The following is a 27,129-nucleotide window of genomic DNA, read 5'->3' as shown; positions in this document are numbered from 1 at the left end:
AAACATGAAAAGGAGGGAAAAAAATAGAATCAAACAAAACAACAAAGTACTTCAAAAGGCATGATTAACTGTTAGGCTCTTGAGACAACCAACAATCAGCAAAGCACTGACTTCCCTAAAGAATTATCACGGAGCAGCTTTAAGGTTGGACTCAAGATCAGAATCACAGGGCAGGTTTTTGGCCATACAGAAGCTGGGCACCACTTCCCAAGATTCTGACTCTGTAGCACTGAGGGCTGAAACTTGCGTTGTGCATATTTGTTTCTAGTCACTTTAGTGTTTGTTTTTTACACTGTTTATTTAGTTGAAATCTGCAATGGATAATGCATTTCTAAAAACTCTGCATTTACCTGACTTTTTTGGAACCTATTCACATTTCATAATTTAAGGACCACTACTCTAGTACACAAAACTAACAGTGGATCCAGATTTTAATTGTGATTTATCTGCTGGCCACGAAACTTACCTAAATCACAAACACTGTCCTAAATCTCTGCATATGTAAGAAAGGATACTTTTTTCTCTAATTTCACTGAACTATACTAAGAATAAATATAAGAAGACATTTTTGACCAATCACTTTCAAGTATTTCCAGGAAAAAAATACACGACCAGTGCAAAGTTTAAAACAATACTTTTAACTTAAAAAACTGCACTAGCAAAGCATGTTCATTTTACTTTATTTATTTATTTAGTTTTTGTTTGTTTGTTTGTTTTGAGACAGTCTCACTTTGTCACCCAGGCTGGAGTACAGTGGCGCGATCTTGGCTCACTGCAGCCTCTTCCTCTAGGGTTAAAGCGATTCTCCTGCCTCAGCCTCCAGAGCAGCTGGGATTATAGGCGCATACCACCACGTCCAGCTAATTTTTTTGTACTTTTAGTAGAGACGGGGTTCTGCCATGTTGGCCAGGCTGGTCTCAAACTTCTGACCTCAGGTGATCCACCCACCTCGGCCTCCCAAAGTGCTAGGATCACAGGCGTGAGCCACCACTCCTGGCCACATGTTCATTTAAGAATAATCAGAAGACTTAGTTAACACAAAGAAATTCTAAGAGATTATCTAGTATGATCCTATTATGACATATGCATGTCATTATATATTTGTACAAACCCATAAAACGTACCACACCAAGAGTGAATCCTAATGTAAACCATGGTCTTTAGGTGATAACGACATATCAGTATTGGCTCATTATAACAAATGTGCTCTGGTGGGGAACATTAATAACAGAGGAAAGTTACGTATGTGTGGTATAGGGGCCACATAGGAACTCTATACTTTCTGCTCAGTCTTGCTATGAATTGTAAAACGATTTAAAACATAAAGTCTATTAAAAAAACCCATCAATCTATTTGCAGAAATAGATTGATCCTAAAATTCATGGCCAGACCTGGTGGCTCATGCCTATAATCCCAACAATTTGGGAGGCTGACTTGGGAGAATCGCTTAGCTTTGGCAACATGGTGAAACTCTGTCTCTACAAAAAACTACAAAAATTAGCCAGGCATGGTGGTTCACACCTATAGTTCTAGCTACTTAGGAGACTGAGACGGGAGGATCGCTTGAGCCTGGGAGGTTGAGGCTGCAGTGAGCTCTGATCACGACACTGTACTCCACCCTGGGCGGCAGAGCAAGACTCTGTCTCAAAAAAAAAAAAAAAAAAAGGAAATCCAAGGGACCCACAACAGCCAAAATAATCTTGACAAATAACAAAGTTGGAGGATTCACACTTTCTGATTTCAAAACATACAGTAATCAACACAGCATGGTACTGGCATAAGGATATATCTATCTATCTAGAGATAAACATTTATATTTATAGTCAATTGATTTTTGACAAGAGAGACCAAAAAACAGACTTTTCAGCAAACTGCGCAACTACAACAGGATACTGACGTGCAAAAGAATAAAGCTGGAGTCCTATCTCAAACCATATGTAAAAATTAACTGAAAATGAATCACAGACCCAAATGGAAGAGCTAAAACTAAAAAAACTCTTAGAAGAAAATATAGGAGTAAATTTTCAGGACCTGGGGTGAAGCAAAATCTTAGGACATCAAAAGCACACACAACAAGAGAAAAACTAAACAAACTGACTACATCAAAATTAAAAACTTTATCAAAGCCACAGTAAGATATCCCCTCACACCTGTTGGGACGGCTATTATCAAAAAGACAAAAGATAACAAGTGTTGGTGAGGATGTGGAGGAAAGAGAACCCTTGTCTGCTATTGGTGAGAATGTAAATTGGTACAGCGAATATGGAAAACAATATGGAAGGTCCTGAAAAAAACTAAAAACATGTTATGATTCAGCAATTCTACTTCTGGGCATATATCCAAAGGAAATGAAAGCAGTATCTCAAAGTGATAGCTGCACTCCCATGTTCATTACAGCACTATTATATGTGTGTGTGTGTGTGTGTGTTTATTAATTATGTAGCAAAGACATGGAAACAACTAAGTGTCCTTAAACAGACGAATAAAGAAAATGTGGTATATACAATGGTATATTATTCAGCCTTATAAAAGGAAATCCTGCCATTTAGGGCAACATGGATGAACCTGGAGAGCATTACACTAAGTGAAATAAACCAGACACAGAAAGACCAATACTGCATGATCTTACTTAGATGTGGAATATTAAAAAGTTGAACTCATAGAAGCAGAGAGTAGCATAGTGGTTGCTGGGGCTGGAGGGTGGGGGAAATAGGGAGATGTTGATTAAAGAGTACAAAGTTTCCTTTAGGCAAGATGAGTGAGTTCTGAGGATCCAGTGTACAACTTGGTGTTGACAGTTAATAACACTCTATTGTACACTTGAAATTTGGTTGGAAAGTAGATCTTAAATATTCTCATTACACATGCAAAAAAAAAAAAAAGATAACCATGTGAGGTGATGGATATGTTAACAAACTTGAGTGTGACCATCATGTCACAATGTATACATATATCCAAACATGTTATGTTCTGGCGCCTGGCCAGAACTTTTATCTAGAGTATATAAAGAACTCTTACAACTCATTAATAAAAACAGAATCCAACTTAAAAACGGGCAAAGGATCTAACTAGGGCCGGGCGCAGCGGCTCAAGCCTGTAATCCCAGCACTTTGGGAGGCCGAGGCAGGTGGATCACTTGAGATCAGGAATTGAAGACCAGCCAGGCCAACATGGTGAAACCCCGTCTCTACTAAAAATACAAAAGTTAGGCAGGAGGGGTAGCACGCACCTGTAATCCCAGCTACTTGGGAGGCTGAGGCAGGAGAATCACTTCAACCTGGGAGGTGGAGGTTGCAGTGAGTTGAGATTGTGCCACTGCACTCCAGCCTGGGTGGCAGAGCAATACTCCATCTCAAAAAAAAAAAAAAAAAAAAAACCACCGGAAAATAACTGCAAGCAGGTGGAAACAGTGGCAAACTCATCCTCTGCTAGTAGAAATGTAAAGTTGTGTAACAATCTGGCAGTTCCCCCACAGGCTAAGCAGTGAAATACCACATGAAGCAGCAATTCCACCATTCCTAGGTGTGCATCAAAGAGATCTGAAAACACATCCACACAAAAACCTGTACACGAACTTTATGTATTACTCACTGTGGGAGTCCAGTCAGGATGGAGAGGAAAATTATAAGACGCAAACCTTCTTGGAAGGCCTGGGGCATTTGCATAAGCTCCAGTAATAAACTTAGCTGAAGGAGCCTTGTCCCCTTAGTTAAATAAATTAGAGTAGAAACAAAGGAATGTGGGGAGTTTAAAAAAAAAAAAAAAAAGGAATGTGGGGAGTTTATCTAACTAGCTTGTTTACTCATGTGGTCCTAAGACTAACCTTTGATTTACCAGGGGTGCTTAATTGTTTTCTACTGGGGCAGTCCAGCTGTTTTTCTTTTTTCTTTTTTCTTTTTTTTTGGAGACAGTCTGGCTCAGTCGCCCAGGCTGCAGTGCTCACTGCAAGCTCCGCCTCCTTGGTTCACACCATTCTCCTGCCTCAGCCTCCCGAGTAGCTGGGACTTAGCTGGGACTACAGGTGCCCGCCACTAGGCCAGGCTAATTTTTTTGTATTTTTAGTAGAGACGGAGTTTCACCGTGTTAGCCAGGATGGTCTCCATCTCCAACTGTTTACAGCACTCTGTGTGGAGTCTCGTAAGCTGCCCGGATGCTCAAACTGGTAAAGCAGAATATCTGTGTGTCAGTGTACTTTATTCATCCGTTGCTGGGTCAGGGTCGGCAAGACAGACCCCTGAAACTCATAATACATAAAATATAGAAATGACTCAAATTTTATAATATATTGTGACATGAATGAGCCTTGAAACCATTATGTTAAAAGAAACCAGGCACAAAAGACCACATGTTGTACGATTCTATTTACATAAAATGTCCAGAATAGGCAAATCTATAGACAGAAAGTAGAGGAATGGTTGCAACAGTAGTGAAAGGGGAGAAAGTGGGAGTGCCTTAGGGCGGTTGGATTAGGAGGCTGGAATGAGAAGTGACTCTAACGTGCATAGGGAAAATGCTCTAAAATTGAGTAAAGTAATGGCTACGCAACTCTGAATATAATAACTCGTACTGAATTTGCAATGGATTCTTTAAATTGATTAAATGGGTGAACCATATGGTACATGAATTATATCTCAATTTAAAAAAGCAGAATCCAACACCTTAATGAATCTCCTTCCAGACTTTTTCTATGCATTTTTTACAAAAACAAATTCTACTATATATACTCTATTTTATCATTTGTTTTCACATAATATACAGCGAAATTTTTTGAACATTCACAGAGATAATTTTTATGGCTAGGGTAATCTATTATACAGACGTACTAATGTCTAACACTTGAATACTTAAATTATTTCCAGTATCTCACTACTATAAACATCTTAGTAGCTAGATCTTACCACAATATTTAATTATTTCCTGAGGATAATCTTATTAGTGAAATTGGTTATTCCACTGGGGCAAAGGTTATAAATATTTTTATCGCTTTTGATACCTAATGACAAATCACTTTTTTATAAAGTAATACAAGTATATATCAGCAATGTAGTCTTCCCTGAGACAGAGTCTTGCTCTTGTCACCCAGGCTGGAGTGCAATAGCATGATCTCAGCTCACTGCAACCTCTGCCTCCCAGGTTCAAGTGATTCTCCTGCCTCAGCCTCCTGAGTAGCTGGGATTACAGGTGTAAACCACCATGCCTGGCTAATTTTTGTATTTTTAATAGAGATGGGGTTTTGTCATGTTGGCCAGGCTGGTATCAAACTCCTGACCTCATGATCCGCCCACCTCAGCCTCTCAAAGTGCTGGGATTACAGGCGTGAGTCACTGTGCCTGGCCAACAATGTAGTCTTATGCATGTAATTACCTGTCCCCCCACCCATAATATTGAGAATTATGTTTTATCTTTTGAAATCCAATAGAAACGGTTTCTGGCCAGGCACAGTGGCTCACCACCATAATCCCAGCACTTTGGGAGGCAAAGGCGAGCAGATCACCTGAGGTCAGGAGTTCAAGACTAGCCTGGCCAACATGACAAAACCCCATTTCTACTAAAAATACAAAAATTAGCCAGGTGTGGTGGCGTTCACCTGTAATCTCAGCTACTCAGGAGCCTGAGGCAGGAGAATCCCTTGAACCCAAGAGGCGGAGGTTGCAGTAAGCCGAGATTGCACCACTGCATTCCAGCCTGGGTGACAAGAGCGAAACTCCCAAGACTCCGTTTTAAAAAAAAAAAAGAGAAAGAAAACTGTTTCTAATTTGCACTTTACTTACACAGTTGACCCTTGAACAACATAGGTTTGAACTTCAGGGATCCACTTCTGTGCAGACTTTCTTCTACCTCTGCCAACCCAGACAGCAAGACCAACCCCCTCCCTCTTCCTCCTTCTCAATGTGATGATGAAGATCCAGATGATCCACTTCCACTCAACAAAGAGTAAATATAGTTTCTCTTCCTTACAATTTTTTTCTTTTTTTTTTTTTTTGGAGACAGAGTTTTGCTCTTTTGCCCAGGCTGGAGGGAAGTGGCATGGCTCACTGCAACCTCTGCCCCGCCACCACCCCCACCCCAGGGTTCAAGCAATTCTCCTGCCTCAGCCTCCCAAGTAGCTGAGATTACAGGCACCCACCACCACGACCAGTTAATTTTTTTGTATTTTTATTAGAGATGGGGTTTCACCATCCTGGCCAGGTTGGTCTTGAACGCCTGACCTCATGATCCACCCGGGATTACAGGCATGAGCCACCACGCCTGGCCTGAGAACATTTTTTTGGCTGTTTTCAGACATTCATCCTAGCAGATGAACTTCAGCATTGCTTCCTCAAGATCAAAAAATAAATGTTTAAAAACTTTGCGAACATATTTCAGAAGCACACTAAACGTATAAATTCAGTTCGGAAATTAAATGCTTTTAGATAGTATGTAGGAACCTTCTCTGTACAACATCCATCATAGCCCCAACCACAAGAATGTCATGATTAATTAATAAATGAAGCACTAGCCACACACAGGTCACGTGAAGCCTTGCCATTCATTCTCCCTCTCTCCCTGTGCCTCTGGCTCCCTTGTCACCTCATGACCTCCTGTTGTGTCCCAATTGCCCAGGAACTGGCTCCTGAATCTACTTTCCCTGCAGCACCCTATGTGCCATACCTCATTTGGCTGCTGCCTTCCTTCTCCCTATTCAAACCCGACAGAACGATATCCTATGACAAATCAATCCTATCAAGTAACTGACCAGCTCCGTAATGCAAAGCGTGTGGCCCAAAATGTGTCAGTGCCTCCTTTTACAGACAAAATTGAGGCAAAGTCTGTCCAACTGTCTAGGTGAGATGTCCTGAATCTGGTGAACATTAAAGACAGCCAGAGGTGGAGCTATGATGGAGCAGCCTCACCATGGCTGGGGACACTATCCCATAAGCCAGGTCATCTACCTCCCTTTAATGACTCCGAGCTCACCAAGTAAGCCAATGTGGCTTTCTAGCCTGCTGACAACAAGAAGGAAATATCCATGAAAGGGCTCACTAAAAAATGTCAAGTGCCATCAAAAATGGTTAAATTGCCATTTCTATGAGTTTAGCTTGAGTCCTTTTCCCCTCCGGCCTCTGCGATCAATAATGGGTTTTTTTTTTTTTTTTTTTTTTTTTTTTCCCTGAGATGGAGTCTCACTCTGTCACCCAGGGTGGAGCGCAGCGGCACAATCTCGACTTACTGCAACCTCTGCCTCTCAGGCTCAAGCGATTCTCTAGCCTCAGCCTCCTGAGTAGCTGGGATTACAGGCACCTGCCACCATGCCTGGCTATTTTTGTATTTTCAGTAGAGATGGGGTTTCACCATGCTGGCCAGGCTGGTCTCGAATGTTGGACCTCAAGTGATCCTCCCACCTCAGCCTCCCAAAGTGATGGGATTACAGGCATGAGCCACTGCACCCAGCCTAATAATGGGTATTCTAACAGACAAGTTTCTAGGCCTGCAAAGATGAAAGCCAAACTTTTGACAGTGATTGACCTCGTATCTTGCTAAGGGAGTCAGAGTACAGTCCTTTTAATTATAATGTGTGACTCAATTTATAATTATAAATGTATTCCCGAGCTGGGTGTGGTGGCTCATGCCTATAATCCCAGCACTCTGGGAGGCCGAGGCGGGCGGATCACTTGAGGTCAGGAGTTTGAGACCAGCTGGCCAAAATGGAGAAACACTGTCTCCACTAACAAATACAAAACTTAGCTGGGCATCGTGGCATGTGCCTATAGTCCCAGCTACTTGGGAGGTTGAGGCAGGAGAATCACTTGAACCCAGGAGGCAGAGGTTGCAGTGAGCCAATATCATGCCAGTGCACTCCAGCCTGGGCAACAGAGCATGACTCTGTCTCAAAAAAAAAAAAAAAAAAAAAAGGCAGGGTGCAGTGGCTCATGCCTGTAATCCCAGCAATTTGGGAGGCTGAGGCAGGTGGATCATCTGAGGTCGGGAGTTCAAGACCAGCCTGACCAACACGGAGAAACCCCATCTCTACTAAAAGTACAAAAATTAGCCAGGTGTGGTGGCACATGCCTGTAATCCCAGCTACTTGGGAGGCTGAGGCAGGAGAATCGCTTGAAGCCAGGAGGTGGAGGTTGCGGTGAGCCAAGATCACACCATTGCACTCCAGCCTGGGCAACAAGAGCAAAACTTCATCTTAAAAAAAAAAAAAATATATATATATATACACACACACACACGTACATATACACACATATACACATACATACATACATATATATAAAAAACTATGAATATATTCCTGAAACAATATACTATGTATAGAAGGCTCAGACTCTCATGCCCATAGACCCTTTCTAAAAAAAGAAGCTACAGGCATTCCTGGCCAAGAGTTAACATGCTTTGTGTCATCTGAGCCAGGCCATGGCTGATTAGATCAACAATTTGCACTTCAGCCCAAGGCAACCTAGAAACTAATCATAAGTGCTCAAGGGCCATAAGGGCCATATGTCATTAAGATCCTGTGGCCTACAATAGGCTTAATGAATACACATGGCCCCAAAAGGCTGCTCCCTTCTTGAGAATAACTGCCCCAGTCAGATTCCCTCTCCTGGGAAGACAGAAGCTGAGAGAGCCATAGGCAGAAGCAAAATGGACTCACTGGAAGTTTCTGAAGGAAATTATGAGAATCTGGCTCAAATCCCAACTCAGCCACCTACTAACTGGTTGACCTTGGGTAAATTATTTAATTTTTTCTTTTTTTTTTTTTTTTGAGACAGTCTCACAGCTGCCCAGGCTGGAGTGCAGTGGCGTGATCTCAGCTCAGGGCAACCTCCACTTCCTGGGTTCAGGCGATTCTCTTGCCTCAGTCTCCTGAATAGCTGGGACCACAGGCGTACGCCACCACACCTGACTAATTTTGTATTTTTAGTAGAGACAGGGTTTCGCCATGTTGGCCAGGCTGGTCTTGAACTCCTGACCTCAAGTGATCCACCCACCATGGCCTCCCAAAGTGCTGGGATTACAGGTGTGAGCTACTGTGCCTGGCCCCTAAATTACTTAATTTCTCTAAGCCTCAGTTTTCTGTTCTGTTAAACTGAGCCAATGATAGGTGTGTATTATATAATATATAACAGAATTGTGAAAATCACATAGAGTAAAAAACAAAGAATTCAGCAGAGTCTTTGGCCAGGAAGACTTCTCAATGCATGAACATGATTATTCGTACTACCTTCCGGGTCACTGGAGCTACTGCTTCACTCCAACTAGCAAGCAATCTGCCTTTTTGTTGTTGTTTGTTTGTTTTTTGAGATGGAGTCTCCCTCTGTCACCCAGGCTGAAGTACAGTGGGGCAATCTCGGCTCAGTAAACCTCCACCTCCCAGGTTCAAGCGATTCTCCTGCCTCAGCCTCCTGAGTATCTGGGACTATAGGTGCACCCCACCACGCCCGGCTAATTTTTTACATTTTTAGTAGAGAAGGAGTTTCGCCATGTTGGCCAGACTGGTCTCGAACTCCTGACCTCAAGTGATCCGCCTGCCTTGGACTCCCAAAGTGCTGAGATAACAGGTGTGAGTCACTGCGCCCAGCCACAATCTGCTCTTAATTACCCTGCAAAAATCCCAGGAGATGCTTAACTCCAGGGAGAACCTGAGTGCTGTGCAGCCTCTTTCCACTTCCTTCACACACCTGGGCAGGTGGGCAGTCATACCATCATCCATCCCTCACAGCCCCCATGTTAGAGAGATGTTGATAAGGAAGATTAATATATTTCAGAGCAGCATACCTGGAAAAATGCAAACCCTGGGGTGTCATCAATCCAAAGTTACCAGGGAAATGGGGAAAGGCAAATGCGGAAGTTGTTCCTGAACAGTTCTTGCATTTCAGATACAGAAAATACTTACTAAAAGCATCTACCGCCTTTGTCAGATTGTTCTGGGCAGACCTGAGAAAATAAAATTTAAAAAAGTTTTTTCTTTTTGAAAATAAAACAACAAAAATACAATCACATTTTCATTTGTTTGTAAAAGCCCTGTCCTCTACCAGGTCTGAGATGCATTTCCAGTGACCTGAATGCTCCTTGCCCCAGGGTGTCCCTCATGGCCACGCCCTCGTTCCAGGTGTTTAAAGTCCCACCTGGGCACCTTTCTGTTAACTATGGAAGATGATTCTTTCAGATTACACTTACTGTACATGTTTATGCACGTCTTTCTCAGAAATCATACTTCAAGCAGTACAGAAATACTTTCTATTCTCTTACTTCCATTTTCTTTCTTTTTTTTTTTTTTTGAGACAGGGTCGCACTCCGTCTCCCAGGCTGGAGGGCTGTGATGCAATCTCGGCTCACTGCAACCCCCACCTCACAGGCTCAGGTGATCCTCCCGCCATCGATCCTCCCACCTCAGCCTCCTGAGTAGCTGGGATTACAGGTGGGTCCCACCACACCCAGCTAATTTTTTGTAGTTTTGGTAGAGATGGGGTCTCACCATGTTGCCCAGGCTGGTCTTGAACTTCTGAGTTCAAGAGACCCACCTGCCTCAGCATCCTAAAGTGCTGGGATTACAGGCGTGAGCCACCACACCCGACCTATCCTGTTACCTTCAAACTGTGAAAATATCTGTGAGTATTCAATTTTCCATTGCCCTTACTATGAAAAATAAGTTCTTTGGCATTAAAACCCGTCAGAGACTTTTGTTATTTTCTGCATTCTGAGAGGTGGTTGCTTTGGATGTGGTATCATGAAAGCTTTCTTGAAGTTAGCTTTCATTCATCTCCTTGCTGCTATGACTGTTTGGGGATCGAGAACCAAGAGGCTTTGACAGGTACTGTACTCTCAACTGGCTTCACATCAAAATTCAAGCACTGACAGGTGACGACTGCTATGTGCTTTTTGATGAAGCATTTTTGGGAACTGGATGTCCTATAACCAACGTGTGTCAAGATTTTTTTTTTTTTAAATATGGAACACTTCACGAATTTGCACGTCATCCTTGTGCAGGGGCCATGCTAATCTCTGTATTGTTCCAATTTTAGTATTTGTGCTGCCAAAGTGACCACAAAATTTTTATATGTTATATGTTTCTATACCAACAGTGGCATCAAATCTCAGCTTTTAAAAGAGAAGGTTATTTTAAAATCTATACTAATATTTACCTCAGGAACATTACCAAGGCAAGGATTCATGCCTATCTCCTGTCCTGCTGAGAGAGGTGGGTCTTCACTGTAATCTGCAATTTCATTTATCCATACAAGGCAGGCCAAATCACAGACTTGGGCAGGGCTCAGTGGCTCACGCCTGGAATCCCACCACTTTGGGAGGCCAAGGCGGGCTGATCGCTTGAGGTCAGGAGTTTCAGATCAGCCTGGCCAAAATTGCAAAACCTTATCTCTACTAAAAATACAAAAAAATTTAGCAGGGTGTGGTGGTGCACCCCTGTAATCCCAGCTACTCAGGAGGCTGAGACATGAGAATCACTTGAACCCAGGAGGCGGAGGTTGCAGTGAACCGAGATCATGCCACTGCACTCCAGCGTGGGCAACAGAACAAGACTCCATCTCAAAACAAAACAAAAAAATCCCTGACTTTTCCAGTTTACCAAGACTACTGCCAAAACACTACTGTGTGCTTGAAATCACGCTCCAAAGCTTAAAACGCATTTTTCTTATTCATCCACCAAGATTGATGAAGTCAAGGAAGTGCCTAACATTAGATCATGTACATCCTATGCTTCATTTTCTCTTCAATGGGAAATGCAAGTGGGTTATATAAGGTGATATACAGAACAACTGCAGCTGTCTGAGGACTGAGCAACAACATGCCTAAGCTATAATACTGAGGATGGCAGAGTTCTTATTGATACCATTATCAATTTCATTAATCTGCAATGTTCATAAAGCAGACATTTCCTTCTATGAGTCCTTTGGAGAAATAAGTTTTTAATTATACTAGAATCATATTCAATAACACTCTTCAAAACCATGAATGCCCTCCTTGTGTCATGGCTGGGATGCACAATGATCTACTGGTTGAAACAAGGGCTTTCAGAGGCCTGGCTTTACCACTAATTAGTTGTGTGATTTTAGACAAGACAAGTGACTTCATTTCTCCAAGTATTATTTCCTCATTCATCAAATAGGGATGCTACGACTTACCTGTGAGAATTAAATAAGATGATGCAAGTTAAATATAATTGTTAATAAGATTACAAGAAAGTTTTTAAAAATATTTTTTCCTTAAATTTTTTTTTTTTTTTTTGAGACAGAGTCTTGCTCCGTCGCCCAGGCTGGAGTGCAGTGGCGTGATCTCAGCTCACTGCAAGCTCCGCCTCCTGGGTTCATGCCATTCTCCTGCCTCAGCCTCCCCAGCATCTGGGACTACAGGCGCCCGCCATCACGCCCGGCTAATTTTTTTGTATTTTTAGTAGAGACAGGGTTTCACCGTGTTAGCCAGGATGGTCTTGATCTCCTGACCTTGTGATCCGCCCGCCTCGGCCTCCCAAAGTGCTGGGATTACAGGCGTGAGCCACCGTGCCCGGCCTCCTTAAATTTTTAAAGATTTTCCTTTTTTTTTTTTGAGACCGAGTCTTGCTCTGTCATCCAGGCTGGAATGCTGGAATGCACTGGCACAATCATGGCTCAATGTAGCCTTAACCTCCTGGGCTCAAGTGATCCTTCTGCCTCAGCTTCCCGAGTAACTGGGACTACAGGCATGCATTACCATGCCTGGCTAATTTTTAAATTTTTGCAGAGATAGCGCTCCACGAGGTTGCCAGGCTGCTCTGGAACTCTGGGCTCAGTGATCCTCTGACTTCAGCCTCCCAAAGTGTTGGGATTACAGGCGTGAACCACCACACCCTGCCTAGAAACTTTTTTTTTTTTTTTTTGAGATGGAGTCTCCCTCTGTCGCCCAGGCTGGAGTGCAGTGGCGTGATCTCAGCTCACTGCAACCTCCACCTCAGGTTCATGACATTCTCCTGCCTCAGCCTCCCAAGTAGCTAGGACTACAGGTGCCCACCACCACGCCTGGCTAATTTTTTTTTGTATTTTTAGTAGAGACGGGGTTTCACCATGTTAGCCAGGATGGTCTCGATCTCCTGACCTCATGATCTGCCTGCCTAAGCCTCCCAAAGTGCTGGGATTACAGGCATGAATCAATGTGCCCAGCCAAAAGATTTTTAAAAGATTACATTTCTCACCTGTAATCCCAGCACTCTGGGAGGCCAAGGCGGGTGGATCACTTGAGGTAAGGAGTTTGAGACCAGCCTGGCCAACATGGTGAAACCCCATCTCTACTAAAAATACAGAAATTAGCCAGGCGTGGCAGGCATCTGTAATCCCAGCTACCTGGGAGGCTGAGGCAGGAGAATCACTTGAACATGAGAGGTGGAGGTTGCAGAGAGCCAAGATCGTGCCACTGCACTCCAGCCTGTGTGACAGAGCAAGACTCTGTATCAAAAAAAAAAAAAAAAAAGATTACATTTCCTATTCTAACAGTCAAGTCTACTCCTGTATCTCTAAATGGCATTTTTACCAAAAAAATGAATGCAAAGGAGATCTCGTTAACTTAAGAAATAAAAGGAATCTAATGGTGATCCAATTAAGTTAAAAAATTACTAACGCACCGCCGGGCACGGTGGCTTATGCCTGTAATCCCAGCACTTTGGGAGGCTGAGGCAGGTGGATCACGAGGTCAGGAGATCGAGGCCATCCTGGCTAACATGGTGAAGGCATGTAGTAGGCACCTGTAGTCCCAGCTACTTGGGAGGCTGAGGCAGGAGAATGGCGTGAACCTGGAAGGTGGAGTTTGCAGTGAGCCGAGTTCGCGCCACTGCACTCCAGCCTGGGTGACACAGTGAGACTCCATCTCAAAAAAAAAAAAAAAAAAAAAAAAAATTACTAACACACAAAAAAATGGTATGCTCTAACCAGCAAGAAAACTTGTTTCCTCATCATAAAACTCACGCCTTCCCTGGAAGCAAATACTATTTAGATGACATTAATTGGTAGAACCCTCATTTTACACTTGGATAGGATTCCATGTAGGATTCTAATATTTTACCCTTCAGGCCCCAATTAACTGATTTATACTCTACAGACCACTAAAATACAATAATTCAGCTGCAAGTCACTTCCAATTTAATTCAGTGAGTTGTTTACCATTTAAGTTAGATCACTGTCAGTCCTCTCTCAAACCCTCCAATGGCTTACCATCCCACTCCAGGTAAAAGCCACACCTAGCTCACCTCTTTCAGGCCCTGGCTTAAATGTTACTTTCTCAGCCTTCCCAACTCTATAACTGCAACAACTCCCCTTCCACCCCCCTACTCTCATATTTCTCTATTACTTCTCTGCTTTTGGTTTTTGGTTTTTTTTTGAGATGGAGTCTTGCTCTGTCACCCAGGCTAGAGTGCTGTGGCGCAATCTTGGCTCACTGCAACCTCTGACTCCCTGGTTCAAGCGATTCTCCTACCTCAGCCTCCTGAGTAGCTGGGATTACAGACACATGCCACCACACCCAGCTAATTTTTGTATTTTTAGTAGAGATGGAGTTTCACCACGTTGGCCAGAATGGTCTCAATCTCCTGACCTCATGATCTGCCTGCCTCGGCCTCCCAAAGTGCTGGACTTACAGGCGTAAGCCACCGTGCCCAGCCTGCTTTATTTTTTTTATTTAAAGAAGCAGATGGAGATCAGCTACAGCATACATTGTTCCTTTTTTTTTTTTTTTTTTTTTTTTTAGGCAGGGTCTCCCCCCGTCACCCAGGCTGGAGCGCGGTGGTATGATCATCTCGGCTCACTGCAACCTCCGCCTCCTGGGCTTATGTGATTCTCCCACCTCAGTCTCTCAAGTAGCTGGGAGAACAGATATGTGCCACCATGCCTGATTAATTTTTGTTTTTTTTTTTTTTTTTTTTTGGTAGAGATGGTGTTTCACCATGTTGCTCAGGCTAATCTCAAATTCCTGGGCTCAAGCAACCCGTCCGTCTCGGCCTCCCAAAGTGCTATGATTTTTATTACCTGGAACAGGAACCACAGGACAAGCGTGGGCCATCGCATCCTTCCTGTGGCTCCTTTTTGGGGTAATAAAAGTATTCAAAAAATATTCTAAAATTGGTTTCAATGATGGATGCACAACTCTGTGAATATACTAAAAAGCACTGAAGTGTATACTTTAGATGGGTGAATTATACAGTATATGAGTTATATCTCAATAAAGCTATTTTTAAAACCTGCCTGTTTCTTTTCTCTGTCACCAACTAGAAAGTAAGCTCCATGAATGCATAAACTTCTGTTTTGTTTAGCACAATGCTTTGAATATCAGAGAACCTCAAATATAGGGAAAGGAAGAAAAGAAGGGAGAGAGGGAAGGGAAAGAAAGGATGAATGGAGGAAGGTAAGAAATGAAAGGATGGAGGGAGGAAAGAAGAGACGAAGAGAGGAAGGAAAGAATACTGGGAGGGAGGGGAGAAGGAGGATAAAGGTAACTGCCAATGAAGAAACACCTAGAGATCACCCAGCTAACAGGTCCTCAGAGATGTAAATTATGCACTTGAGACAGACGACAGTTTTTCTTTTCTTTTTTTTTTAAAGACAGGGTCTTGCTCTGTTGCCCAGGCTGGAGTGCAGCGGCGTCATCACAGCTCACTGAAGCCCTGAATCCCTTTGCTGAAGCTTCCCCCTACTCAGCCTCTCAAGTAGCTGGGACTACAGGCATGTACCACCACACCTGGCTCTTTTTTTTTTTTAAGTAGAGACTAGGTCTTGCTGTGTTGCCCAGGCTGATTTCAACCCCCAGGGCTCAAGCAATCGTCTTGCCTCAGCCTCCCAAGGTGCTGGGATTACAGGCAGGAGCCACTGTGCCCAGCCAGAAGACAGACAGAGCTGTCTCTTTGGAGCTCTTCAAATCTTTCAAGTCTTCAAATCTTTTCCTGTGAGGCCTTTAGGTGGGAACCTTTAAAAGAGAATTCTACTTATACCCTCAACAGCTTCTAATCACACTAAGAAGAAAATGCAAACCTCCTTATCTTGGCTTACATAATCCGACCCTGCCTACTGCTTCCACTTTTTCCTTCTTGGAGCCCAGAGCCCACCACACCCTTCCCACTGCCTGGCTCTGGCAAAGGCCACCTGCTGACCTTCATGTCTCACCAGGCAGGTCTCCGGGAGCTATCCCACTCTCTACCCTCCTCCTCTCCATTCTTCCCCCCTTCCCTCCACTCTCCCCCTCTTTCACAGTCTTCCTAACGCTCACTTTGCTATTTTCTTACATGTGTATTGTCTACCACCCCCTCTAAAATTAAGTCCCATAAGAACAAGGACTTATCTGTCTTGTTCACGCCTATATCCCTCCGGCATAGAAGAGGGCTGCCACAAGTCTGTGCTATTTGTAGAACAAAGACACGGAAGTTCCAAATTTAGGAGACGATTCAGGAAGAGAGAATGCTACAAAGGCTGAGCAGTATTTCTAGAAGAGCACCTGCTCACAGTTACAGAACCCCTCACCCACCTCCCCAACTTGGCAGTTCCTTGAAAACAGGGATGGGCAGCATTTATCCTCTAGGACCAACACCAAACATGTGCTGACTGAATGGGGGGTCAGTTTTTGTTGAATTTGTGATATTCATCTTCACAGACTCCTTCTCTAATAACTACTGGTGTGTGCTTTAAAACAAAATGTTTTGCCAGGCACGGTGGCTCACTCCTGTAATTCCAGCACTTTGGGAGGCCAAGGCGGGTGGATCACGAGGTCAGGAGTTCGAGACCAGCCTGGCCAACATAGTGAAGCCCCATCTCTACTAAAAATACAAAAATTAGCCAGGTGTGGTGGCATGCGCCTGTAGTCCCAGCTACTCGGGAGGCTGAGGCGGGAGAAATGCTTGAACCTGGGAGGCAGAGGTTGCAGTGAGCCAAGACCACACCACTGCACTCCAGTCTGGAAGACAGAGTGAGACTCCATCTCAAAAAAAAAAAAAAAAGTTTCACCATGTTGCCCAGTCTGGTCTCAAACTCCTAAGCCCAAACAATCCACCTGCTTCGGCCTCCCAAAGTGCTCGAATTACAGGCGTGAGTGACTGTACCGTACCCAGCCCCAGGCACAGATGTTCTTAATGTGACCTACCCAGAATGATGACTCCTTCTCAAAAGGTTTACAATTTACTTTGCTTAGATCTGAAGAATCATTATCTATGGCAGCTATATCCTCAAGAAATGTAATTCTTAAATAATAAGACTTGAAAGTTGAAATTAGCCAGGCATGGTGGCACACGCCTGTAATCCCAGTTACTGAGGAAGCTGAGGCAGAAGACTCTCTTGAACCTGGGAGGCAGAGGTTGCAGTGAGCCGAGATCCCGCCACTGCACTACAGCCTGGGTGACAGAGCAAGACTTCGTCTCAAAAAAGCAAAAGCTGAAATTACTCCTTGATCCAGGGGCTGCAGAACAAATGTTGTTAGAAGGCATGAAAACAACATTCATCTGCTTGTACACCTCCAACAAAGCACTTGGCTGATCAGGTACATCGTCAATAAGCAGTAATATTTTGAGAAGAATCTTCTCTTCTGAACAGTAGGTCTCAACAGTGGGCTTAAAATAGTCAATGAGCCATGCCATAAACAAATGTGCTATCATCCAGGCTTTGTCATTCCATTTCTAGGGTCCAGGCAGATTTAGCATGATTCTTGAGGGCCATAGGGTTTCTGGAATGGTAAATGAGCACTGGCTTCCACTTCAAGTCATTAGCTGTGTTAGCCAATAACAAGAGTCGGCCTGTTCTTTGAAGGTTTAAAGCCAGGCATTAACTTCTCTCTAGCTATAAAATTCCTAGATGGCATCTTCTAATGTAAGACTGTTTGGTCCACATCGAAAACCTGTTGTTCAGTGCAGCTACCTTTGTCAATTATAATAATCAGATCTTCTGGATAACTTGCTGCAGCTTCTCCATCAGCACTTGCTGTTTCACTTGCACTTTGATGTCATGGAGATGTTTTCTTTCCTTGATCCTCACGAACCAACCTCTGCTAGCTTCACATTTTTCCTCTAAAGATTCCTCACGTCGGCCGGGCGCGGTGGCTCAAGCCTGTAATCCCAGCACTTTGGGAGGCCGAGACGGGCGGATCACGAGGTCAGGAGATCGAGACCATCCTGGCTAACACGGTGAAACCCCGTCTCTACTAAAAAATACAAAAAAAACTACCCAGGCGAGGTGGCGGGTGCCTGTAGTCCCAGCTACTCGGGAGGCTGAGGCAGGAGAATGGCGTGAACCCGGGAGGCGGAGCTTGCAGTGAGCCGAGATCTGGCCATTGCACTCCAGCCTGGGTGACACAGCAAGACTCCGTCTCAAAAAAAAAAAAAAAAAAAAAAAAAAAAAGATTCCTCACGTCTCTCAGCCTTCACAGAATTGAAGAGAGGGCCTTGCTCTGGATTAGGCTTCAGAGAATGTTGTGGCTGGTTTGATCTTCTATCCAGACCACTAAAACTTTCTCCGTATCAGCAACAAGGCTGTTTCACTTTCTTATCATGAGTGTGTTCCCTGGCGTAGCTCTTTTGAGTCCCTTCAAAAACTTTTCCTTTGCATTCAGAACTTGGCTGTTTGGTACAAGAGGCATAGCTTTCAGCCTATCTCAGCTTTCTTCATGTCTTCCTTGCTAAGCTCAGTCATTTCTTTATTAGTCATTAGCCGGGTGTGGTGGTGCATGCCTGTAATCCCAGCTACTTGGCAGGCTGAGGAAGGAGAATTGCGTGAACCCGGGTGGCAGAGGTTGCAGTGAGCCGAGATCGTGCCACTGCGCTCCAGCCTGGGTGACAGAGCGAGACTCCATCTCAAAATAAATAAATAAGTAAATAAAGTGAGAGACATGCATCTCTTCCTTTCACTTTAACACATAGAGGCTATTGTAGGGTCATTAACTAGTCTAATTTCAATATTGCTGTGTCTCAGGAGAAGAGGGAGGGAGATGGGGGAATGGCCTGCAGTGGAACAGTCAGAATACACACAACACTGATCAGTTAAGTTCACCACCTTATATGGATCCGGATTGTGGTGCCCCAAAATAATTGCAATAGCAACATCAAAGATTACTGATCACATCTTGTAACAGATGTTATAAGATTATAACAGATGTCATAACGACGAAATGTTTGAAGTATTGTGAGAATTACCAAAATGTAACAGAGAGACACAAAGTGACCACACGCTGTTGGAAAAGTGGCATGGATAGAAAGACTTGCTCAATGCAGGGTTGCCACAAGCCTTCAATTTGTAAAAAAAAAAACCCAGTGTTTGTGAAGCACAGTAAAGAGTAAGAAGGCAGGGCATGGCAACATATCCAGACCAAAGCACTGCCTTGCTTCTGCTTTACGCAAACTTACTGCAAATCTGGAGCATCTAATGCTCCTATGACCGGACAATTTTAGGCCCTTTCTGGATTACAAAGTCAGCATGGGATGTTCAATGCAAAAGTTTTAACAACAGATAAAATGCTGTAAGGCAATCTTAACAATTTATCAATTCACAAAGCAAAACAAGCGTGACAGAGATTAATTTCTCATCTCTCCTTCCTCAAATCTAAATGATACTGCAGATCACTAGCCTGTCATGCTTAAATAGTGTCACCTGCAACTGAAATGTGCTTAGGTAATTTACAATTTTTACAAAACACAGGGTTGTATACTTATTCCCCCATTTGGACTACTCTAGGGAAAACCACCCATGTAAGTTAGTGCAAGAGCCGGATACTATAAGCAAGAGCCTAGCGATAACTAAGGTTCATCTGTGACAACCATCACTGGCCCTGCCACTCACTCATACCACAAGAACAGGAAAACTTTAGAGCTGGATCACAGAAACAGTAACCAAGGTCAACACTGCCTTCTATTTTCTTGCCCATGAAAACATACTGATTGAGTGAGAAAGCTCAGGCCTGGAGACAGGATAGGAATTGCTGCCACTGTCCAGGATCACATACACATCAGTGGCAAGGCCAGGAATAGACTCAAAATTCCCTGTGCACCTTTTCACCACCTCCCTTCCTCTGGTGACCTTTTTTTCCTTCCTCCCTCGCAGCTCCTCCTTTATTTTCTTCCTTTTCTTGCCTGTGGTAACATACAGAGAGTACTGGATATCAGTTAGGGCTAAACAGGTGGGTAATCTCTAGACTAGATCTACTCAAAATCTATTTTAAAATAAAATGGAATGTTCCCAACATCTTACTCGTTGACTTCCATGTCCTGGTCATCAGAAGACTCATCTTCTCCTAGGACATTTTCAGAATCTGGTTTCCGAATGAGAAAGAACAGAACTGTCCCCACAAGGCTAATTACCGTCAGCGCAATAAACACTGTTCTTCGGTCACTCTCTAAGGAGAAAAAAGAAGAAACTAGATAGTATCGACCAAACAATTCCAGAATTAGTATCATGGTACAAGGGTTGCTTATAACTGTCAACACACTTTCTCGTTACATTTTTACTTTAATGCATCAGTAAAAACTTAGGAAAAGGAGATAAATAGGATACCTTCACCTTTGTCTTTCAGTTAGAGAAATACGAATAAGCAAAGAAAAACAGCACAAGAGCTTAATCGCCTTCTTTTTTTTTTTTTTTTTTGAGACGGAGTCTCGCTCTGTCACCCAGGCTGGAGTGCGGTGGCCGGATCTCAGCTCACTGCAAGCTCCGCCTCCCGGGTTCACACCATTCTCCTGCCTCAGCCTCCCGAGTAGCTGGGACTACAGGCGCCCGCCACCTCGCCCGGCTAGTTTTTTGTATTTTTTAGTAGAAACGGGGTTTCACCGTGTTAGCCAGGATGGTCTCGATCTCCTGACCTCGTGATCCGCCCGTCTCGGCCTCCCAAAGTGCTGGGATTACAGGCGTGAGCCACCGCGCCCGGCCTTAATTGCCTTCTTTTAATCAAAGAAGGGTCCAGAGAAAACAACTGAGCATTCAGAAGTCTTCTGAGAACCATATACTCGTGCACAGTATTCTCGTATGCTTGTGCAGAGCATAACCTCCCCTTAGACCCTGAGATGCCACTTAAAGCATAGTCATAACCTATAATCCTAGTTTAATAATAGAAACCAAGCTGGGAGCGGTGGCTCAGGCCTGTAATACCAGCACTTTGGGAGGGTGAGGAGGGCAGATCACCTGAGGTCAGGAGTTTGAGACCAGCCTGACCAACGTGGAAAAACCGTCTCTACTGAAAATACAAAATTAGCTGGGAGTGGTGATGCAGGCCTGTAATCCTAGCCACTTGGGAGGCTGAGGCAGGAGAATTGCTTGAACCCAGGAGGCAGAGGTTGCAGTGAGCCAAGATAGCGCCATTGCACTCCAGCCTGGGTAGCAAGAGTGAAACTCTGTCTTAAAAATAATAATAATGAATAATATAAACCAAGGAAAAGGCTTACTAAAAGCTAAAATCTGCAAGAACTTGAGGTGTCAGGGTTCATGAGAACAATGCTTGAATAAAGCAATAATGGGTATTTCTGTATAACTCTTATTATGCTTTGAACATATCTGAATAAAGCAATGTGGATAAAACAAACCTGATATCTGAGTTTTCCCTTGCCAGGCAAAATATATGTAGAGATTTCCAAAGAACAAGCTGGGGGAAGAAAAGGGAGGATAGGATGTTGGGAAATTATTTTAATATTTATGGTTTTTTAAAAATAATTATTCCCATTATTTGTTGTAAGAGAGGGAGAGACAAGGACATCATTTTTAAAGTATCTACCTGTCCTGGATCATTTAAAAGTATCAACTTCATCTGGACTCTGATAAACTTAATTGCCCCAGATGGAATTCAGACTCCTTCCATGTGACAGTAACCTGATTCAGAGGCACCCTTCAAAGAAGAATTGACTCACTTTGAAACATGTGATTTACTGCAACTCTGGAAATGAGTCCCTGGAAATAAGCTTAAGCTAAATTTTAAAGAATCTGTTTCCAAAAATCCATGATTTAGTTATCTGCATCTAATCAGATACTTTCTTTAGCATACTTTCCTGAAGAATCATTCACTTACACACTAGTTTCTTAATATATAACCGTTTAAAATGTAACATTTGCATTTGTTAAGCCTTGTCAAGGCCAAAATTTTAGGCACGGTTCATGAGGGTAATTCCTCAGGAGAGATTCCAGAAATCCAACAGTCAAGAGCAGAATAGCCATTTTGCTTTCTTCTTAAGAAAACATTAAGGCCAAACGTGGTGGTTCACGCCTGTAATCCCAACACTTTGGGAGCCCAAGGCGGGCGGATTACAAGGTCAGGAGTTCGAGACCAGCCCGGCCAACATAGTGAAACCCCGTCTCTACTAAAAATACAAAAAAAAAATTAGCCGGGTGTGGTGGCGGGCACCTATAATCCCAGCTACTCAGGAGGCTAAGGCAGGAGAATTGCTTGAGCCTGGGACGCAGAGGTTGCAGTGAGCCGAGATCACACCATTGCACTCCAGCCCAGGTGACAGTGTCAGACACCGTCTCATTAAAAAAAAAAAAAAAAAAAAAAAATGGGCCGGGCACGGTGGCTCAAGCCTGTAATCCCAGCACTTTGGGAGGCCGAGATGGGCAGATCACGAGGTCAGGAGATCAAGACCATCCTGGCTAACATGGTGAAACCCCGTCTCTACTAAAAAACACAAAAAACTAGCCAGGCGAGGTGGCGGGCGCCTGTAGTCCCAGCTACTCGGGAGGCTGAGGCAGGAGAATGTCGTAAACCCGGGCGGCGGAGCTTGCAGTGAGCTGAGATCCGGCCACTGCACTCCAGCCTGGGCGACGGATCGAGACTCCGTCTCAAAAAAAAATTTTAGTATGCTATATTCAGTATTGGTATAAATAATCCTGAGTAGCTAGTGAGCCAGCATACTCAGCCATCATTACAAGCAATTCTATAAAATTGGAATCATGTCACATTTAGCTAGAACTTAAGTCACGTAACATGGAAGATCCAAATTGTCAAAGACCTAAAAAATGGTATGACAAAAAAAAAAGAAAGAAAGGAAAGACTGAACTTCAAAAGGGGAATTACCTAGACTGCAGAAGTGCCCAGAAAATTCCACTGTTTCTCCCAATGGTGTGCTCATCCGAATTTATTGTCAGGCAGTTTCCTTGTGCTGTCCAAAGCACTAAAATTCAACCCAAAAGTTTATCAAGAGAAAGAAATTCACTTAGAGTTACATACTAAACACATAAATAATACCGTTAGATAGGCCCCAGAAAAGAAAGCAGATAAGTTAAAAATCAAAATGCTTACCAGCAGCAGCAATTCCAATGAAAACAGAGGCTGTGTAGAAGGACCATGGGAAAGGCTGGATAAAAACGGCAATGTACATGCTAAAATATAACAGGTCAAGGTATTATAGTCAAACGATACCTGAAATAGAGTGCCAATTATGCCTTCTAGGAATCAGTTCTGACATTCTCTTCTTTTAAAACTCAACCTATAAAGGATCGCTCCAGTTTTGAAAAACGGAACACAATCAAGTTTCTCATTTCTTATTTAATTAATTTTTTTGAGACAGGGTCTCACTCTATTGCCTAGGCTGGAGTGCAGGGGCACCATCACAGCTCACTGCAACCTCCACCTCCTGGGCTCAAGTCATCCTCCCACCTCAGCCTCAAAAGTAGCTGGGACTACAGGCATGTGCCACCACACCCGGCTAATTTTTTTTTATTTTGGTAGAGACGGGGTTTCACCATGTTGCCCAGGCTGGTCTCGAACTCCTGGACTCAAGTGATCCTTGGCTCAAGCAATACCTTGGCCTCCCAAAGTGTTGGGATTTACAGGTGGGAGCCACTGTGCCTGGCCCATAATTTATTATTTCAAATTTGTAAAATCAGACATTTTGCAGGTTTGCAGTGTTCTTTGCCAAGAGCTTAGCACATCATGGAACTATAGTTCTAGAGTTCAGAGAAACATTTAGTTATTTCATTTGAATCCCCACTTATTTTCAGTCAACTGACAGAAAATAAGATTATTTCATAGACGGTTCTTTTCAACCCTCATAGAAAGAGACTTTTGGATACTATTTTTATTAACAGTGAAACAAAAGCAGATATAGATACATCCTATCACATTAGAATATGATATCCCTCAGCAACAAGTGCTGAGCCAAAATTCCTAAAACACCACTTATATTTTATTCAGTCCAAGTCTATAAATTACTGTGAAAAGTTTACTATCTACTTGAAAGATCCTGAAAAGTGTTCTAATTAAATAAGTGCAAGATTACACTACTCACCTGTAAAATAAACCACTGGCAAACATAGAGAGTTGAGGTCCTACAATGGCAACCACTGACGGTGTAATCAAATTTGAAGCAGAGAACACTCCATAGATAATAGCCATGCTGCACATATAATACACAAATCGGAAAAAAAAAAAAGAACAAAGCCCTTGTACACTGTGTCACTTTTTAAAATCCATCTGAGTTTACAGATTTTACAATAAACACTCATATTCTTTAGTCAGAATTTATGATAGTCATATCATTAAATTCAATACCATATAAAAGTTTTCATTTGTACAAAATATTGAAGCCCCCCCAACTGTGCCTTGGGATCAGTTTGCCTACAACAATACATTTTTTACATACTGGTAAGTCATAGTAATAGGAACTGTGCCAAGTACCTTATACATATTTTCTCTTTTAATCCTAGCAGCACTACAAAGAAGATATTGTTATTATCCTCATGTTAAAGAACAGAAAAAGGAAATATAGTGGGGTTAAGTAATTTGCCAAAAGTCCAGCTCGGTGGCTGGTGAATGTCCAGCCAGGATTGCACGATTCCAGAGGCCCTAGTCCACCAATCTACCCTACAAACTTAGCCTAGAACTCCTGGCAGCTTCATGACATTTCTCTGCTATAAATAACAGCACAGAGTTACAACTTGCTTGAGCCAGAATTTATTTAACTCAACCTAATGGTCTCACTTGAACATTACTCAGTTACTACTGACCCAGCCCTAGTACATACGTCTTGAATGAAGTGTGACTAAAACCATTTCAAAGGCCCTGAATTCATTTACTAGACACTATTCATAAATCCAAAGTAAATTATTCTTTGGTTTTTATGAATCTCTCAAATATCAAATGTGTTTTTGCATTTGTTCTTTAGAACACACATGAAGACAAAGAAGTACAAAAAGCTGTGCTACTAATCACTTAGAAAAATGGACAGTAACATCCCTTCATTCTCAAATATGACATACAAGGCTTAGGATAGGGATAAAGAACCAAGTATAAGTTATGGATTTGTTGGGAGTTGAGGGGGGTTCCATGATCCAATCTCTAACTCTAGAGAAATTAGGAACCTGTTTCTATAGCTCAATGTAGCCATTCCATGGCACGTATTTCAAAACGTGTTCTGCACAACAAATAATATGCAATTTTCATTTGTCAATTAAAAAATCTAATTTTAAAAAATAAAAACCTGTTTGTGCATATATATCGGTACATATTACATTCCCAGCTCCAATCACAAGGTTCTAGTGACTTATGAAGATCTTTTCATTTTACCCATCTGTAAAATTGGGACTAAACACCTTAACGAAAATCTAAAAGCTCCTGACATACGTATATTAATCGTTATGAAATTACAAAACCAGAAGAACCAAACGTTCAAGAATCACAACATTTTCTGTTCAGGACTAGGAATTCTAATCATGACAATACTAGAGTGCTTATTCAATGCCACGCACTGTGCCCAGAGACGCATTGTCTGAGCTAGGAAATTGGGCTCGTGGAAACACTTGCCTAAGATAACAGTGCAATAAATACCTTGTAAAGTCAGGATTTCAAAACTAGTGTCTAATTCCACAGGAAACCTAAACTCATCAACTTTATTCTCTCAGTCTAGGTACGGAGAAGAGAAAATGCAATCACCACTAATTCAATCGCAATATTCTATTGCTGGTGATTCTGATCAGATTTAAGCAACTACTGTTAAATATAAAACAAAATCAATCATACGGTACAATACCTGGTATATCCACTGCCGTGAAAATCTGTGCTATTTAAACTCCTGATGACAGTTTGCTGTGTGGAAGATAAAACTCATCAACGAAAACGTTTTCCAGTCTCCCTCCCCCACTTCGGAAGTGTGACTCCAAGTACTCAGCAAGAGAATAAAGTAAAAGTTCATAATGTACCTAACACTGAAGTCCATTATGAGAAAAGAAAAAGGACAACATAACTGGAGAAGGCAAACCAATGACAGGGACGGGGGAGGACAACCAGCTGTAACTACGCCTGGGTTTCCTTCCTTAACCATCCAAGTACTAAGGAAGAACTTAATGCAGACAAGAAATAAAATAGGTTAACATCCAAACCCCTAATCAAATCAGATAAACGGTAATGCTTAACTCCCCCATATAAGAGAATGTCTGACACAAGAAATCAAACCTAATCATAACAAATGAGGAAGCCTGGGTGGGAAAAATAAAAGATGCAATTAAAGCGCGCTATTAGATATAATTAACGTTTATTATCATTTCTGTAATGCATTATGATGGGCACTTCAAAGGAGGGAGGACAGATTCCAACTCACCGCCACATTTCCACAAGTTTGAAAGGCAGTGAACATAAACATAAAGGCAACTCCTAAAATAATGATGTTGAAAAGCTTTTTAGATTCCGGGGACATTTTGGCTCAGCTCTGCCGGAGGCAGCAGCCCAGGGCAGTCAGCTCTCCTCGGGGCGAAGCCACTGACAATCCTGGAGAAAGAAATGAGATGGTGAGTGGAGAAGGCAGATGCAGGAGCCAGGCGGCCAAGCTGTCAACTTCCAGTTCCTGGATCAGAATCCCAGGTTTAAGGCGCAGTTCTCCCCACCGGCAGTTAGAATATTCCTAAGAAGCGATCCGAGTACGGAAGAGCAACAACCCCTGGCGAAGCCCCAAGAACGTGGCCGCTCCAGTTTGAGGGGCCCACGAAGGGGATTAAAGGGCCAAGGGCGAGCCCCAGCAGCCGGCGCGGCCCCGCCCTCCCGGCCTCACTCACTGCGGTCAGGCGACCGGGTCACCTGACCGCAGCATCGGCGCCGTCCGCTCGGCCCGCTGGGAAACGTAGTCCCGGATGGCCTGGCACGCGCAGGCGCTCCGCGAGAACTCCCCACCGCCAGGACGCAGAGCCGACTGAGCTCGCGGGCTCTGGCGAAAGGGAATTGGGA

General features: G+C 43.1%; 1 protein-coding gene and 1 non-coding gene across 20 annotated transcripts in view; both read right to left on the bottom strand.

The window, feature by feature from the left end:
* MFSD11 (major facilitator superfamily domain containing 11) overlaps positions 1-27,129 on the bottom strand; it is a 38,990-nt gene that overhangs the window by 11,720 nt on the left and 141 nt on the right. For 2 of the 19 annotated variants that reach the window (XM_015437827.4, XM_074020633.1), the window contains exons 1-9: positions 26,961-27,129; positions 26,510-26,676; positions 25,943-25,998; positions 24,203-24,310; positions 23,215-23,294; positions 22,990-23,086; positions 21,509-21,567; positions 20,184-20,328; positions 9,881-9,921 (exon numbers count right to left, since the gene is read on the bottom strand). The exon at positions 26,961-27,129 is cut by the window's right edge and continues 141 nt beyond it. In XM_015437827.4, coding sequence (XP_015293313.1) covers positions 9,881-9,921; positions 20,184-20,328; positions 21,509-21,567; positions 22,990-23,086; positions 23,215-23,294; positions 24,203-24,310; positions 25,943-25,998; positions 26,510-26,605 — 682 coding nt within the window. In that variant the 5' untranslated portion in view covers positions 26,606-26,676; positions 26,961-27,129. The other 17 variants (XM_005585079.5, XM_074020634.1, XM_005585080.5 and 14 more) reach the window with 15 other exon arrangements.
* On the bottom strand, positions 10,930-11,033 carry LOC123569686 (U6 spliceosomal RNA). Its single transcript, XR_006693487.1, has one exon. It is a non-coding gene; the product is annotated as a U6 spliceosomal RNA (small nuclear RNA).

Source organism: Macaca fascicularis, chromosome 16, assembly GCF_037993035.2.
Source record: "Macaca fascicularis isolate 582-1 chromosome 16, T2T-MFA8v1.1".
Taxonomy (NCBI): domain Eukaryota; kingdom Metazoa; phylum Chordata; class Mammalia; order Primates; family Cercopithecidae; genus Macaca; species Macaca fascicularis.
Note: the sequence above shows the minus strand (reverse complement) of the source record. Positions and strands in the feature narration are given on the sequence as shown.